General features: G+C 39.3%; 2 protein-coding genes across 3 annotated transcripts in view; one reads left to right on the top strand and one right to left on the bottom strand.

Moving 5' to 3' along the window:
• Yif1 (Yip1d-interacting factor 1) overlaps nt 1-17,289 on the top strand; it is a 17,741-nt gene continuing 452 nt past the window's right edge. Inside the window, exons 1-7 of one of the 2 annotated variants that reach the window (XM_080286127.1) lie at nt 1-115; nt 4,141-4,323; nt 6,094-6,212; nt 8,022-8,204; nt 9,263-9,399; nt 14,194-14,349; nt 16,149-16,242. In XM_080286127.1, coding sequence (XP_080142253.1) covers nt 85-115; nt 4,141-4,323; nt 6,094-6,212; nt 8,022-8,204; nt 9,263-9,399; nt 14,194-14,349; nt 16,149-16,242 — 903 coding nt within the window. In that variant the 5' untranslated portion in view covers nt 1-84. Of the gene's footprint in view, nt 222-4,140; nt 4,324-6,093; nt 6,213-8,021; nt 8,205-9,262; nt 9,400-14,193; nt 14,350-16,148; nt 16,243-17,289 lie in introns of both variants that reach the window. The other variant, XM_080286128.1, reaches the window with a different exon arrangement.
• ND-23 (NADH dehydrogenase (ubiquinone) 23 kDa subunit) overlaps nt 15,644-17,289 on the bottom strand; it is a 16,437-nt gene continuing 14,791 nt past the window's right edge. Inside the window, exon 7 of the transcript XR_013900501.1 lies at nt 15,644-15,662. The gene's annotated coding sequence lies outside the window, so the exon portion shown is untranslated. The remainder of the gene's footprint in view (nt 15,663-17,289) is intronic.

Here is a 17,289-nt window from a genome sequence, read left to right on the forward strand (position 1 = left end):
GGAGGCGACGTCAGCTGGCACACCCTTTTCCAGTTTTTAGTGAGTTACGGCATTTTCCTGGGGTTTCAGTGTTGGCCCAAAATAATGGACTACTCTATATCAGGCGTGAGGCAGCGTAAGTGTACGTATAATGAGGCGCATGACTGACTGACTGCCTGTACCAGCAGCTCGCACCAGCACCACCCTACTTGTTGTAACTTCTCTAACCTCTAGACTCTAAGGTATTGCTACTGCTGTTCTTCTGTAATTGCTCTTTTGTTTTGTATTATTCCATGTTCAGTATTATGTAATGTAGGCGTAATTTGAAGCTGTAATGTAGGTAGGAATTGTAGTTATCAAGTCGTATATTCCAGAGTTCTTGAACCAGACGTCAGTTGTCAGTTTGCAGATTTACTATTTCCGTTGGTGAAAAGCTCGTAAAAGCCTTATCATGGCCAGTGCCTGACAATATAGCAAAGGTTAAGCGTGTCTTCCTGTTGTTAAGGGTCAGTTTGCTGTGAAATACCCTGGATTTCATTGATTCCAAGCATTTAGTCATAGGTAAGGCAGAGGAAAGCATAAAGATGAGTGAATAAATGATCATCCACGTCAGTTAGTTCATTTTTCCATTTGCTCACAGTCAAGAGTTAATTCATATAGATTGTATAAGATTAAAAAAAAAAACAAGAGTAGTGCATAAATAAATTTAAACTGAATTTGGCAGAATTGAAGCAAATTGACTCAGAGTGTTGGTGAGATGAGAGTGTGTCAGTGAGTGATTGGATACCTGTCAGAATAATATGTAAATGCAGAAGATTTTAGTGTAACCATATTAAAGGTTATGATGTCTAGTTTGTCTGGTATGATGACTTTCGTGGCGTGTAGGTAGAGACAGCCCCTCCTTATGACTGCTGCTGTGCTCAGTGAAGCAAAGGGGACCATCTTACTTTGGTTTCAGAGTTGAGGTAAGAGGTAGACTAATCATGATCACTCGTGAAAGGCATACAATAATGAGGCGGAAAAACAGCAGTTACCATGTGTTCGTTAACCCTTTGAGATTCCTCATCATTTCAAATATAACCTTGGAGATTCTGATGATGTGTTCACGTGTCATATTGAGATACATTTGTAATACCGGTATGCCGTATTCATTATAGGCTACATCGCGTTTAAGCGTCATAACTTCAGCTTGTTATTTTGACTTTGTATTTTCTTTGTTTTCCATTTTTGAACACATGACAGTAAAGTACAACTGTTCAGCTATAAAATGACACCAAACCAGTGTTCCATCATGAAAAGCACATATACCAAGACCGATCAGAGAAAAAGATCACTAAGCAAATATGTGGCTGAGAATCGTACAAAATTGTGAATGTTTTTTCTTTTGCATTACCGTGCAATGACATGTATAAATACAGTAGTCATAAACTGTATATCATTGTAAAGGTAATTTATTGTAGTTTTGCATGGTTCAAACCAGATTTATATATCTTTATTACTTTATTCATGGCAAATATTTTTCTATCCATCCATCATCCAATCCTACATTGCCCCATGAGGAGCGTAGGAGCCTGGGGCTAGGCAGTTGGTCCTGACATTTAAGATGAGAGTGACCAGCCTCACTCATCCCTGAGTGGCATTACATGAGCAATAAACCCCAACCACCCCTTGGATATAAACCTTCACTGGCTCAATCCGATTGGAGCACAATAATTACCCACTAAACCACCAGGCGCCAAAATTTGGTTATATGGTTACCACCCAGCATAGTAAATGGTTCCTGGTGTACAGGAAACCATTGGCTTGTCACTCAGTGTAGAGTCACCCACAGGCAGAAGGAAGAGGAAAGAATGAAGGAATGAAAGACAGAAGATGATGGAAGGAAAGAAGGATGGAGGAGAGGACAGGGCAGACACCCGAGAGCAGCACAACATTGTAGGAGTGGATGGTGAGCGTCCCCACCTACCACACAAATATTTTTCTACGGCAAGGTATAAAATTTTTGGTTTTCACCAAAATTCAGCCTGTCATTTTGACTTCATTTTCTTTGTTTTTGTTTTTTGAACATACTACGATAAAGTACAACTATTCAGCTTTATAATGACACCAAAACCAGCATTCTTTCTTGAAAATTGTATTTACACAGAGCGATCGAAGAAAATCATCTTGGCACAAAGATGCAGGTCAGTGTGAGAGTGGCTGACTCTAGGACAGACGTAATCTGACCGGGGCTAAAACCTGATAGGGTTAAGTTTAATGAAGCAGAAATATTGCACTTGTCATCTTCATGCAGAGCAAATTTTGACCAAACTGCTGGTCTGTCTAGGCATGTAAGCCCGTGACAGAGAAACTTACGGTACTGGTATGGGGAATTTTTGTATGTTTTTACTAAGCACAGCGAAGTTTTCTGTATCTCTAATCTTGACTTTGCTGTTGACCTGAAATGGTCCCTTCTCCCTTCTAAGCTTAGTGACAGTCCAAGGTGTCTCCATCATTATGAAGAGGTGGATATTGGGCTTTGGCAGATTGCTGTTTATTTCATCATCAGAAAATTACTTCTTATAGGTTCTGGAAAGAGGAGTTTCATTTAGTTTATTCAGACTTTATAATACTGTACGGTATATTTTGTCGAGAATAGGACACTGTTGTAATACCAGTACAATACAGTACTGTACCTTATTCAGTAGAAGGATAGCATTGGTGGCAGATAGCTAACAGGAAATCACCAAACAGTGGATGGTATTTTCCAGTGATGTATCCAGGGGTCTCCATTGCCTTGTTCTATTACTCGTCCTCCCCTTCTACCAGTTAGTGCTGGACTTGCCGACTGCAGTGCCAGAACGTACAAGAATACCGGTATTAATGTATTGAAAGGCCAATGGATATAAACATGTTTCCTATACAGCACAGTTTTTCCAGGGCATGATTGTAATTTTTGTGTTCTTATACTGAAAATCATACAGTAACTTTCACAGTGTTAAGACTCTTTTGGAATTAGCTTCTGCTGTCAGCCATAAAGTGCCAGAGTATAACAGAACAGTAAACAATATTGTGATACCCTGGCACCATATTAACCAGTGGGACAATGAAGATCTAGCCACCTTAGCTGATTAAAAGTCATATTAATTCCTTAACTGTTGTGTCCTCATACTTGAAGAACTTAACCTCTTCAGTCTGTGCTGTATTTTGTTTTAGTCTTGCTACTTCTAGATTATTGTATTCAGTTTTAGGAATGCTCTCTAATTGTCAGATTGTTAGTGTGGATTACTTGGTATATCAAATCCCTCAAAAATTAGTAAATAAGGTGAACAAGAATCCTTTATTGTAGCAAGAATAGGATAAAAATAACTGCCAGATTGAAGTGGTTCATAAATTTTTAACCCTTTGGTTGGTTTTAAGCCTTTGGATAACAGATAACCCATATCCTGCAGCTGGGTTGGCATTAGTCAAAATAAAATCCTTAATTGTCACTCTCATATTCAGAGGGTTAAAAGACGAGGCTTATGTTTTGTGATGCAGCAGATACAGTGTTTGGTGTGAGAATCAGGAGTGTGTGTGTGTGTGTGTGTGTGTGTGTGTGTGTGTGTGTGCATTTTGTTGCGAATTGTGAACATATAACTTTTTTTTTTTTTTTTTTTTTTTTTTTTTACTGAGATAATGCCTTGTAGAAAATGTGTGTGCAGTAATGAGTTGATTTTCAGAATTCTTTCCTCTGTATCATCAGTTTTATATACTGTAGTACAGTACAATACTGTATGAGTAGTGTACGTCAGTTTTAAAACATCACATTTTTCACAGTTTCTAGATGTGCATTTGTTCTGTTGCTGTATTAAACTGTTTTGGTTATTGCGAGCTTGCTTATTTACATTTTATTATCTTGCACTTCTTAGAATAATTTTGATACATTAATTATCCCAGGTAAATGTATTTTCTGTATTCTTGTTTGTATTTTCTAATGTTAAATTAATGTAGCTACCTCTAGGAAGGGTTTTGCTGGCTTTGTTTTTTTAAATTACGGTACTGTATATGAAATGTTGCACATACTGTACTTTGCTTTATATTTCATGAATAGAAAGTTCATTACCAATCCCATAGCATATTGCCATAATGCGATGATTTATGACCTGTACTGGTGACTAATTATATGCTATATACCTAAAGCACGTTCGAGGGAGCAGGTGCGAGACCGAAGAGTTGCAGGTGGTGGGACAACCCCACCCAGTACCAACAGCAGCAACATGTATGAGAACCAGTATGATGCCTATGGCCAGCCCATACCACCACAACCACAGCTCTTTGACGACACCAGCACACACAACTATGGATACCCTCCACAAGGTGCCGGTATGTAATGTGCATACCATGTCTGTCAGATAGTAGGTACAGTACTCTTGTTACGGATCAGCAGCGTTGTGTTGTGCGAATGTTCATTATTACCTTTTCTGTTGAAACTGGGAGAGCATACATCTACCCTCTCTGTTTGTGCTAGGTATCTCAGCAGCCTGCCATAGATGTAGATAATTTTTGTAACAGATATCATCATGAATACAGCGTACATCTTCTGTAATCAAGGGTATGATTGATCTGCCATCTCCTGGAACTTCTTCATTACATTATAGTGTCTGTTATACACAATATTTTGTTCTTACTATCCAAGATGATAACTTAAGAAGGATATAGCTGAATAAGATCATGAATATAAAAATAGACATTCTTATGGTAAAAGGATTAAAGATGATAGAAAACATGGCAATATCTTATCCAAAAATGATAGCTGTGTTTCACGTGTCATTTCATGTTGGTCACGACAACACACCTCCTTGCTGGTACAAGTGGTTTACTGGCACAAAACACCCTTGCTTCTCCTTTGGTACATTAGGGAAAGAGGACCCATTTTAGGTCAGAGAGCCTTGTTGTTAGCCTCTTCCCTATTTGCCATTGTGAGATATTGGGTTAAGGTTGTGGTTTTTTGTCTGTCAGGAACACAAAGTGAGCAAAGAGAAGATCCTGGTAAAATCTCCTGCCTTATATACTTCCCCCTCTCCCCACAACTGTGATTCATAGGTGTGCAGACAGTAATAAAATTCCACTGCTTGGTCTGGTAGTTATGGAAATCTTACAGCTTAGTCTGTAAAGCTTTACTCAGACTCGTTTTTGATGTACAAGTTAGGAAATGGATCAATACTGTATTTGTGGCCACAGTTATGCAAGGCAGCTTAACAAGTGTTGGACAGTGAGGTTACCACAAATACAGCTGCTCCCCTACCCATTTAGTTTAGGTTTCATTGGTAGTATTCTGTGTCCCCTTTACCTGAGGATTTAAAGATATACTTCAAGATCAGCAGGTATGGAAGTTAAGCAACATTTTTACATTTGTTTGTTGGTTTTGTATATTTGTTTGTACAGTAATGCAAACTCCCTTTAACTTAAGTCCAGCTGGCCAGAAAGGTCAGTAGAATAGTGGAACCTTAATACTTCCAGTGCCAGGGGTCTCTGTAAGTGAAGAAAATCATCTGGTATCAGCCACAACAAAATATAACATATTTCCTTAAGAGCATTTCTAACATTAGCCACAGCAAACTACAGTCAACACCCACAGGCAGAAGTTGGGTGTGCTTTATTAGAATTGTGTTGTAAAGCAGCAGAGTACTGCCAACTCAGTAGGAAAGCAGTAAGGCATCCACCAATTTTTTATTTATTTATTTAGGCTGAATCATCACAATAATTGTGATTTTTGCCAAAAAGTTCTTGTCCTAGCATTGACTTTCCCCCCTTCCACTGCCTTGATAGTCCCCTCCAGGAACATTCCAATATTTGCTTGTTCAAGCCCCTTCTGCAGAATGTGTTCCATTTTTTTTCTTTCCTCTGATTTCATGGTAGTTGTTTTTATCAGCTTGATCTCTCACTGGTAGTATTTCCCTGTGGTGACCACAGTTATCATGGTGTGGCCAGAATATGGTGCCTGATTGTAACAATACCAATGAACAGTTGGTAAATGTTATGGCCTAACAACCTGTGTCAGTGATTAAGTCTCACAGGGACAGGATTAAGTGATGTGGTATGACGATTATGGAAGGTGTAATGAGTAATATGACTTGCATTTTGTTTTGACAGAGTATGGTGGTGTGAATTATGGGTACCAGCAGCAGATGCCCCCTGGCCAGCCTGGCCCCATGGGAAGAGGAGGCTATAGTGGCTACCAAGGTGGCATGCCTGGCACACAGATCTTCCAGGTCTTTAAACCACCAGCTTCTTGTATGCATTTAACACCTTCAGTATGGGGACATTATTCATATATTTCATTCTTACTCTTACCAAACATTTACTCAGTGTCTTGTATTTATGTAACTCTGCAGTAGCTTTTTATATGATTCTCAATGATGCTGGCCGGGAGTAATAGCAGAATGTTCCGTTGTTTTGGTGTAAAATAAATACAAAGTTGTCTTTTCTGGAGACTTTCTGAAGTACTGTATGTGTACAGAGAAACAGATACAGAAACTGTGACATCCCTTTTTAATCTAGGTTGTTGATGGAACGACTATCCAGCAGGAGTATGTCAGGTGCATATCCAGCAGGAGTATGTCAGGTGCATATCCAGCAGGAGTATGTCAGGTGCATCTGTGAATAAAATGAAATAGTGTAGGTAGTGTTGCTAGTGGGGTGGAGCCAGGATCCCAAAGACTTGAGTGGTGAGTGAATGATTATGATCCATTTCACTGGACATGCTGTTTGATATTTCTGTCACTGTTATTTGTTTTGGACCCTACTTCACTCCAATTCTTTAGGTGAAGGTAAAGGTGGTGGAAGATGTCATAAGGTGCTGAGTCGCAGTGCTCTACTCCATAACATAGGCCTTTGAGCCTGTGGTGGGTTTTTCACCCAATATCCTGAGATACAAGGCCACTGCATCATCTGAGTTACCTCAGCTACCTCCCCTAGATGTTACCTTAGGTACTCATTTTACCTACCAACTCACACCAGACTTTGAACCCTGTGCTTATAGACCAGCATCTTTTCAGTCAGTAGTGCTAAACAGTCACCCAGCACAGCTGATGTTGATGATGATGAGGTACAGTGGTCATGTGTTATGTGCAGGTGCAGATTTCAACAAGATGGTTGAAGGTGATGGGAAAATGTGTATATAAGAGAATCATGCCTGTTAGTCCAGTGGAATGTGTCCAGTTGAGGTGGTTATTAGTTACTTGCAGGTTTGAATACCCAGCATATAATAGACAGGTGTGTAGTGCCACCATTCACACAGGACAGAGGCCAGCCACTTACAATATCTGTTGTAAGTACGATGCGTTAGTCTCAAATCGCTGTACGAAACAGATATACTGTACAAAATATACGTACATGCACTCAATCATTCAGGCCTTTAAAATTTTTAACTGTACCCACAGGCAAAACATATACAGTATATATATATATATATATATATATATATATATATATATATATATATGTATATATATATATATATATATATATATATATATATATATATATATATATATATATATATATATACTGTATATTTATGTATGTATATATATATATATATATATATAGACTGTATATATATATTATGCAAACCAGAGTACAGTAGAACCAATTTGTTGACTGCCATATTAAGTGGATGATTGTGTTCTGATTTTTCTACTTTTAACACCATTATGCAAAGTACATACAATTGCAATTCTTATTTCATCATCCAATGGCACAGGAGTAGTGGAGGGTTGTATTTTGACATTTCCATGCTTTTTGTATTTATAAATTCAGTGATATATTAAAAAAAAAATCCCTGTTATAGAGATTGTCATCCAGTGTGAATGTAGGATCTTTATGATTCTAATGCAGTTGATTTTATATACAGTGGATGCATGCATGGATCATTTCAGCCAGATTCCCTGTTGATACCGGTAGATTGTTTTGGGTGTATGTCCTACTGCTACATCCTACCCACTCCATATATCAGTGGGAAATAAGGTTAGAATTGTGATGATTATGTTTATATTATAACCAGCGTTTTATTTTTCTAGGATCCGATGGTGGCAAATATGGCCATGCAGTATGGTCAGTCTCTGGCCAGTCAGGGTCGGGAGTACATGGACAAGAAACTTGAGAAATACGTCAGCACCAGCCAGATCAAGTATTACTTTGCAGTTGACACACAGTACGTTGTAAAAAAACTGCGGCTGCTCTTCTTCCCATTCACTCACTCGGTAAGATACTTCATATTGGACAGATTTGGGTCACCTGATTATGAAAGGCAAATAAATGTTGGGCAATAACACAAAAACAAGTCTGTTTCAGTGCTTAACTCTCTTCTTCAGCTTTCTGCTTCCTACCTCTACATAAAAATGAAATATACAACTGTTATGGAGTAGACAGATAACTACCATCAGCCCTAAAAGGTACTGCCATGAGAGCGAAGTGTGGCTACAAGCACAGTAACTAACCACACAGTCATCACATTTAGGCAGGAAGTGTTCAGTCACAAGTAAATAGTCAGAGTCCAGGCTGGGACTCATCATTATAAGAAATCTTATTATACATCTAAGAATTTTTTTCCTAGCAGCTTTGAGTAAATTTTGGGAAGTAATTAGCTGGTTTTGGGTCATGGTTTTACTTTCAGTCCATACAAAAGATCAGCTCTACTTTGGTCAACCCTGATATGGGGATTCCTTTAGAAGAAACATGGCATCACTTCTGTGTATGTTTGTGTGTAAGTGTTTTCCTTCCCAGCAGGTGAGAAACTGTTCCTCCCTCCCAACTCACTCCCCAACCTTCCAACTCCCCCACTCCCCTCCCTTTGACCCCCACTCCAATCCCCCCTGTCCCCATTCCCCCTCCATCACTCCCCCCACTCCCCACTCCCTTCCGCCACATAAACTCCCCAAATAAGCTTATCACTCAAGTTTACTCTTTTGGTGAATTACTTTTGGTTTTCCTGATACTGGTTGGCTAGACATGCTACATCAAACCGTCTCTCTTTCTCTCTCTCTCTCTCTTTTCCTACCTGAGCATATCCTGGTGTAAAGAAGGATGAGGATGTGGTTTCCTTTTCCTACTTCGTTGTACCTTTTGTATGAAGATAACAGTGAATTGATTTATGATAAGATTCACTCTCATCTTAAATGTCAGGACCAACTTGCCTAGTCCCGGGCTCCTACTCTCCTCATGGGGCGGCATAGGATTGGATGATGGATGATGATGCTTACATACAGGAGTGTTTGTTTCTGATGATGAAAAAAATGTGACCTTGCATCCTCCTGCGCAGGACTGGAGTGTCAGGTATGAGCAGGACCAGCCGGTGCAGCCCCGCCATGAGGTCAATGCACCGGACCTGTACATCCCCATCATGGCCATTGTCACCTACATCCTAGTGGCTGGTTTGTGCCTTGGACTTCAGGAGAGGTTAGTCCAAACATGAACTCTCCTGTGTTGAAATTAATGGCTGTTCTCTTAACCATTTCAGCCAGCCAGTCCAGTAGTGTACTTTGTTATGCTGAGACTTATAGCTGTTCATTAAGACCTATGCATTTCAGTGTGAAGAAGTCATTTTATTTTATTTTTTCTACTGTAGTTGCTTTCAGTTTAATTCAGTTTAGGTTTTTACTGATCTGTAAATTTTAGTTATGCACTGTAAATGTAGGCACTCGTAAATACACTAAGTCCTTGTAATTTGCCATTTGTAGGTCTCCACACCAAAATGTGGAGAGCTACTGCATTTCCTCAGTTTCTTCTTTCTTCCAAATGCTTTTTTTAACACAGCACCATTCCTTTATTTCTTCACCAGTTCATTTCAGACTTGGCACAGTTGTTCATTGGGCCAGTAGCCCTTGACACATTTTTTTTTCCAAATTATTATTTAGGCAATTTAAAGGGATTTTGGGGTCAATTGTTATACCACATAAGCACTGGTGTGCAGAATTTGAGATCCTGTGTTTGCGTGTTTCTTAATCATCATGGCAGTTTGCACAGTGTGTCAGTTTACTGTATCTGTGCGGAAACCATCTTGCATTCCTGTGCAAATGTTGGCACTCATGTTTACATAATGTTTTATATTCACTCTAATAAAATAAAAGAAAAATACCTGTGAAAGCTCCATTGATGCATCTAAAACTTGTTTGCCAATTTTCTTAGCTTACAGCACCAGCTGTAAGGAAAATGTTTTGATAAACTGGATCATACTTCTGACTTGTAATGAGGACTTACTGTACTGTACTGCACTCCAACAGAAGTAATTTTCAGTTGCACTTATCATGTTAAATCTGTAAGTCTTTCTCACCTATACCCATGGACCAGGCATAAGTGGATCATTTCTTTTGTCCATTGACAGAAATTGATGTCTCTGAACTCTGACCCTCAAAACACAGCTTAAATGTGTAGTAGTACTAGAGCTGCCTGCCTTTGTCATGCCTGTGCGAGCCAGCCACCATGATTCATACATTGGTGTTTGTGTCCAGATCCTGTGTATGGTACCCATTATAGTAAGGGACATGGGGATAGAATGGTGATACCTATGTACTGAAATTATATTATCTCCTTAAGTTCATCGTCATCATCATCGTCATCTTATTGTTGTCATCACTATCCTGCCTTTTGTCCCACCTGTGGTTGGGAGAACTTAGGATCCAGAAACAAGGAAGAAGAAGTACAGACATGGACGAACCATTGATAGCAGGCCTAATTAAATGGACCACACACTGTCATTAAAACATCTTTCAAACTTCCCCCAAAAAAAGTCTGGCTCCACATCACAAGCTAAGCCATCTGCACTTTTTTTTTTCCCCAGATGCACTTCTTATATCCTACAACATAGTCCATGGGCTGTCACGAAGAAAAGATGTGCTATGTCCTTGTGTTCTTTGTACAAAATTCATCCACCTAACTCAGTCCCTTGTCAATTCCCTAACTTCAGTCCCCATACCTTGCTTCCTTAAATACCTGTACTCGTTTACCATGTCCATCCGCCCCACTACCTCCTGCCTTCAAACTCCTATCATCATGTTCCCTTCCCTATGACCATACCATCTTAAACACACACTCTTTTTCTCCATACTGCCAATTAGTTAGGATTTAGACATTTTTGCTGATTGATTTTTTTGTCTGTCTATCTATCTATTGCCAGACGCCTTAATCCTATAGGGAATGGCCACAAACAAATCGCCTCCATGTCGTCCTGTCCCCCACCATTTCACTGCCCTGCTCCCAGCTCACACCCCTATCTCTCATATACCTCTCCACTCCATCTCTCTATTTTGTGTGTTTATATTATTTCATAAATGCAAGTAATAATCAAAATAAAATACATAATACTCTTCCAGTTAATTAATTGAGGCGCGTAGTAGCAGAAGGGCATATCAGGTAATCCACCCGATTCTTGAGAAGTACCTGTATCATCTGACGTGGGCTTTTCTAACAGTGAGAGTGATTTCTTGTTACTGTTTGAGTCACATCTCTGTCAGAAATATAACACATCTAACTGCTGGCTGTGTGAGGGAGGGCCATTTACCTCACTGGTTTACGATTGATGTTGAGTTACGTCTTGAGTGTGTTGTTCCCATTCATCCTCATGCCATATCATTAATGCCAGTATACCATAGAGTTGGTGAGTATCAGGAATATTATGCAAAACATTAGAAGCCAATTATAATGCAAGTAATGGGAAAATTATATAATGGACCAAAAGCAGATGTACCCAAGTCATCCATATCAGAACTCGTGTTACTGTATTGTCTCTCTGTCAATATCCAGAAGGGGTGGCTACAAACAAATCACCTCCGTGTCACCCTGTTCTGTGCCATCATACTGTCCCCCAACTGATACCATCCTCTCCGCTTCCTTGATCTCCCCCTCGACCCCACTTACAGAAACTCTCATAATCAGTTTTTCATTTTCCATTCTCCACATGGCCAGGCTAATCTAGGATACTTCTGACATATTCACCTCAACACTTCCAGACTTCCTCATTTGTATGTGTATCTCCATGTAAACACCACATGCTTCTGTCAGATAACTCATTTCTATTCCTTTCACTCTTCAACTGTAGCCTTCCAGCAAAATCACTCGCTTATGTTAGAGTGGGCTGTACAGTACAGTACTGTCATGCATTTGTAAAGTGTTCAACCTTTATAATGCACGGCACATCAATATTCGGTTCTTGATGGAAAAATAACGAAGCCAAAAGCAAAAAAACTGTCATCAGTGTTTGGCCAGTTCAGTGAGGGTTAGGAATTTCTCTACATTATCCACTACTTTACCGGTAGTTACCCTTATTAAGTCCAAATCATTATTGCTTAATCACAAGGAGCACAGATTTCCTTTTATGTTAATACAAAATATATTAAAGTTAATAACTGTGCCATTAAAAAATCTAAAATTGAAGCCATACCGATAATCACCTTGAAACTGTCTATGAGTATGAGCCATTCTGCAGCTGACGGCCTCACACACACAGTATCGTTGTTGCTTCCTTGATTGCTTGACGGTTAATTAGAGAGACAGGAAGATATAAAAAACAACCTTTCAACTCCCTTATACTGCACTCCAGCCATTGTATATTTGGTACCATCTTATGATATACTCTCACCTTAACCCCTTCAGCCTAGGGATATAATTTTTGTTCTTGCTATCTGAGGTGATTTTATTCAGCTTGGGAGAGTTAAATAGATCCTCCAGTAACCCCCTCATACAAGATGTCTTTCCCTAAGTTGAATAAATTGTCTGGAGGTGGCAAGAATAACCTAAGCTTAGCTAGTACATCATTGTAGTGAAGTGGTTAATTCTCCCGTAATGCTTATATGATTTTGCACACAGTTGCCGTGAATGCCCTGAGGCGCCGCTGAGGTAAACAGGACATGACCAAAGCTTGATTTTTGGGGTTTATGTTATTGTGTCCCACCCTTGATTTAACAGCTCCATTATCCCCTAATACCTTTAGAGTTAACCAATATATGGCAGCAAGGGAAATGGCTGGAAATACATATCTACTGTTTGTGTTGAGTGCGTGTCTAATTAACAATGGTTTAGTGTAAATTCATGCTTGTTTTGGCATGGTTGAAAAATTACTATAGTCGCGGCGCGCGACTCTGAGGTTGTTATTGTCGTGTCCTGGCAACTACCATTCAAAATTACGTCTAATTTCGTGTATTATATGAGACGCATGTGATTCGTGTGTAATATGTTCGTGTATAATAATATTCGTGTATATTATATTCATGCTTAATATTTTGATTCGTACTTAATATGATACGAAATCGGTCGCACTTTTGAATGGTAAGTTGCCAGGGTACGATAATGACAACCTCAGTCATGCGCCATGACTATTGTCTTCAGTTGTGATGATTTGTCTTCAAAACAGATTACCGGTATTAATACGAATGCAGTTGTATTTATTGTAGGGCTAATAGAAAATTGTACTGTTATGTATATGCCTCACAGATTAGAAGCTAAGTTAGGTACAATATTGAGTCCAAGTAAAGAGATATCTTGTCAGCTGTCAGTCATAAATCAACTGTACCAGCCCTTCATAGAGTGACATGAAAAGACGTGGTTGTATTATTGTCATCATCATGTTATATACTTTTTCAAATGGGGGTGGTAGGATCCAGAAATAAAAAAAAAACAAAAACAAAACTATTTACAGAATGCCTGAAGTTTGGGCCTTAGAGCCATGTACTTATCCTTGAAGCCTTTAAAATTTTAAGGGGGGGAAACCAGCCAGTGTAAGTTGCAGTGTAGTCAGACTCATGTTATCTGTCATGGTGCGAATCATGTACTGTACTGGAATTGTAATACGTCTTTCAGTCATTCTTTTCTGCCCTTTATCATTTCCTTTTCCAGTTTCCAGACCTTGGTTTCTCACACATATACCATATCAAATAATCTTAGCTTTCCATATCTCCTGTAAGCAGACTCACATTAAACTTATCGCTGCTTATCACTGAAATTATATAAAGTGAAGATTGTATGAATATAACAGCTTGCCATCCACCCATCATGGCCTGTGTTGCCCCACGAGGAGCATAGGAGACCGGGGCTAAGCAAGTTGGTCCTGACATATAAGATGAAAGTGAAAAAATGATAAAAGTAGACAGCTAAGAAGGTGGATGATGAATAGGGGAAAAGTACTTGAGAAGGACAGAAATAATATGAACTGTAATTGATTTTTCAGCAAGATATACTGCATGTTCTGGTGGGTTTCAGATTTTCGCCGGATGTGCTGGGGATGCAGGCGAGTTCTGCGCTGGTGTGGCTGATACTGGAGATTTTGGTGGTGTTGGCCACACTCTACGTCACCGCCATACAGACGAACATCAAGTACCTCGACCTCCTGGCATTCTCGTCTTATAAATATGTTGGGTTAGTACACACTCCATGTCTGGAGAGGAAAATTTTTAACCACTCTATAAGGCAGGGTATAGTATAGTACAATAAAGCAGTGTATAGTACAGTACAATAAAGCAATGTATAGTACAGTACAAGTTTTGTAGCTAAGTGTAACTATCAGATTACTCAGACTTGTACTGTAGTTCATTTTTGCATGTTGGAGGTATTGTTATTCATTATCCATTTTTTATTTTATTATTTTTATTTTTTAGGACAGGAGATGTGGGTGTAGTCAGTTGGAAAATAAAATGTTATTATATTCAAGGTATTAAGAAGAGAGAAAATTTTTTTTTTATGGTATAAAGCACGTCATCTATAACCTGACTTCGGTTGCCAGCAAGAGTAGGTGTCCCGCAGGTAAAATACACATGGTTGTATTGAACGGTAGTCACTTTACTTGGCCAGAATGCACACCATAGGCTACCATTTAGATTTGTATAGAATATCTCCCACTTATTAGGTGACCCAGAAAATTTTTAGGTGCATGTGTTCTTTGTGTGGATCCCCATATCACCATCAGTGGAGTTTTCTATCCATCCATCCATCAGCCAATCCTACATTGCCCCATGAGGAGCGTAGGAGCCCGGGGCTAGGCAGTTGGTCCCGACATTTAAGATGGGAGTGACCAGCCTCACTCATCCCTAAGTCGCATTACATGAGCAATCAGCCCCAACCACCCCTTGGATATAAACTTTCACCAGCTCAATCTGACTGGAGCGCAATAATTACCCACTAAACCACCAGGTGCCAAAATCTGATTATATGGTTACCACCCAGCGTAGTAAATGGTTTCCTGGTGTACAGGAAACCATTTGGCTGTCACTCAGTGTAGAGTCACCCACAGGCTGAAGGAAGAGAAAAGAATGAAGGAATGAGAGACAGAAGAGGGATTGTAAAGTCACCTGTAGGCAGAAGGACAAGGAAAGAATGAAGGAAAGAAAGACAGAAGAGAATGGAAGGAAAGAAGGATGGAGAGGAAAGGGCAGACACCCGAGAGCAGCACTACATCAAGTGAGTGAATGGTGAGCGTCCCCACTAACTTTCAGTAAAAAAAAAAACATAGGCTAATTGGAAGTGATTCTTTAATTTAATCTTGTTTAGACACAGCACAGCTTTAGAGAAGGAACGAAATGGTATACTAGAGATTATAGGACAATTTTCAGTAATGGTATCCGGGTTTTGTGAGATAATGATTTGACTGCTAATGCAAGAAGTGTATGCAGTAGTAGTAGTTGCACTGACAGGCTGCAGGTTCTTGTTGCCCTTCTCTGCAGTTGATCAACAGCCTTTTGGGGGATAAGGAAGAGTTGAGAGACATTTGTATACCCAGGCTGCTCCCACCACCTGGTCATACTGCTGCCCCCATATGGTGTCCATCCCCCCCCCTCCTTTTTTTTTTTTTTTTACCAGTGTTATAATTGCATTGTTGGCTCGTTGTTGCACAAAGCATTTATGGCAGTTTTTTTATACCTGAAATTGTTTTACCATTTCTTTTTTCACTGTATAGTACCAATGTAAATGATTTTTTAAGTCAGCATGTGAAATAATTCAAGATATTTTTCCCTGCCAGTCAGCTGATTTTATTCACCTCAGGAGAGCCCCGTAGTAGGGAAGGGGTTAATGAAGCCTGTATCTAAACCCCCAGTTCAAAATGCATATCCCGAGTTGAATAAGAGTGTTTGGAGTGTGCAAAAATAAATAAATATACATAAGCTGGCAGATGAGGGTGTCATGTTTATATTAAGTGCTAAACATTTCCATTACCTGCTCAGGATGATCATTGCTCTGCTGGCTGGTATTGTGTTGGAGAGTGTGGGTTACTACTGTGTGCTGGCCTACTGCAGTCTCAGCTTAGTTGTCTTTATGGTAAGCTCTGTCATGGCACATTTTTATTATGTATGAATGTGTAAAAAAGCAAGGTATAGAAGTTGATCAGGCTAGGGAACTGACAAGGGATCAAGTCAGTTGGATAAAGTATGTACAGAGGAGCACATGACAAGGATTAAGTGCACCATTCTTAATTTGATAACCAGTGGACTGACCATCTGGCAGGTATTGTGAAGCACATCTATAAAGAAAAAAATAATAGTTTAAAAAATATATATATATAGTTGGTTAGGCTTTTGAGTTCCTGGATTTTGGGGGGCTTGAATGGTGTGTCAGTGTTTAACCTATTTCAGTGGGCATGCTATTAATAATTCTCATTCTTTCATGCTTACTCAGCCTGTAACACCCCATGATGATGATAAAAAAAAAAAAATGAACCCCTTCAGTCCACATACATTCTTTTTAATTAATTTTTGCTGCCACGAAGTGATTTCTAAAGGTCAAAGATATGTCAGAGTACTGTGGTTAAATATAGCACTCTGATTTCTTCCCAGCAGCCCTCCTCCTAAGCTGAATAAAATGATCTCACAGACACAGGAATAAACTATAAAACTGTCATTACACTGAAGGGGTTAAGTAGACACCTGGTGGTCTTGTAGGTCAGGGTGCTCCATCTGGGTTTTAAATCCATGTGGTGGCAGGGATTATTGCTTGTATAATGTCACTCAGGGATGAGTGGCTGTTCTCGTTTGAAATATCTGAACCAGAATGCTTCTAAATAACATAATCATAGCAAATAAAAGACTGGGTGATGATAATGGTAGTACGGGCAGTCATTGTAAGTCACTGATTTGTTAAAGAATATTAGTTTTTCCATACAGCATAGTTAAACTGGCAATAAGCCTTATAGGTAGTGATGGTATTGTAATTGGCAGTTTCTCTCTAATTTACTGTGGGCAACAAACAGTATGTCATAAAAGTTTACTTGTACTGAGAATCATTTGTATAGATTTTGTTTTAATGGAACCATCAATCCTCTAAGTGTGATGGTTGTCTTTTTCACATTCTTGTTACTTTCAAATGATT

Source organism: Coenobita brevimanus, chromosome 110 (assembly GCF_032717465.1).
Source record: "Coenobita brevimanus isolate Jiangsu-jjx chromosome 110, ASM3271746v2, whole genome shotgun sequence".
Taxonomy (NCBI): domain Eukaryota; kingdom Metazoa; phylum Arthropoda; class Malacostraca; order Decapoda; family Coenobitidae; genus Coenobita; species Coenobita brevimanus.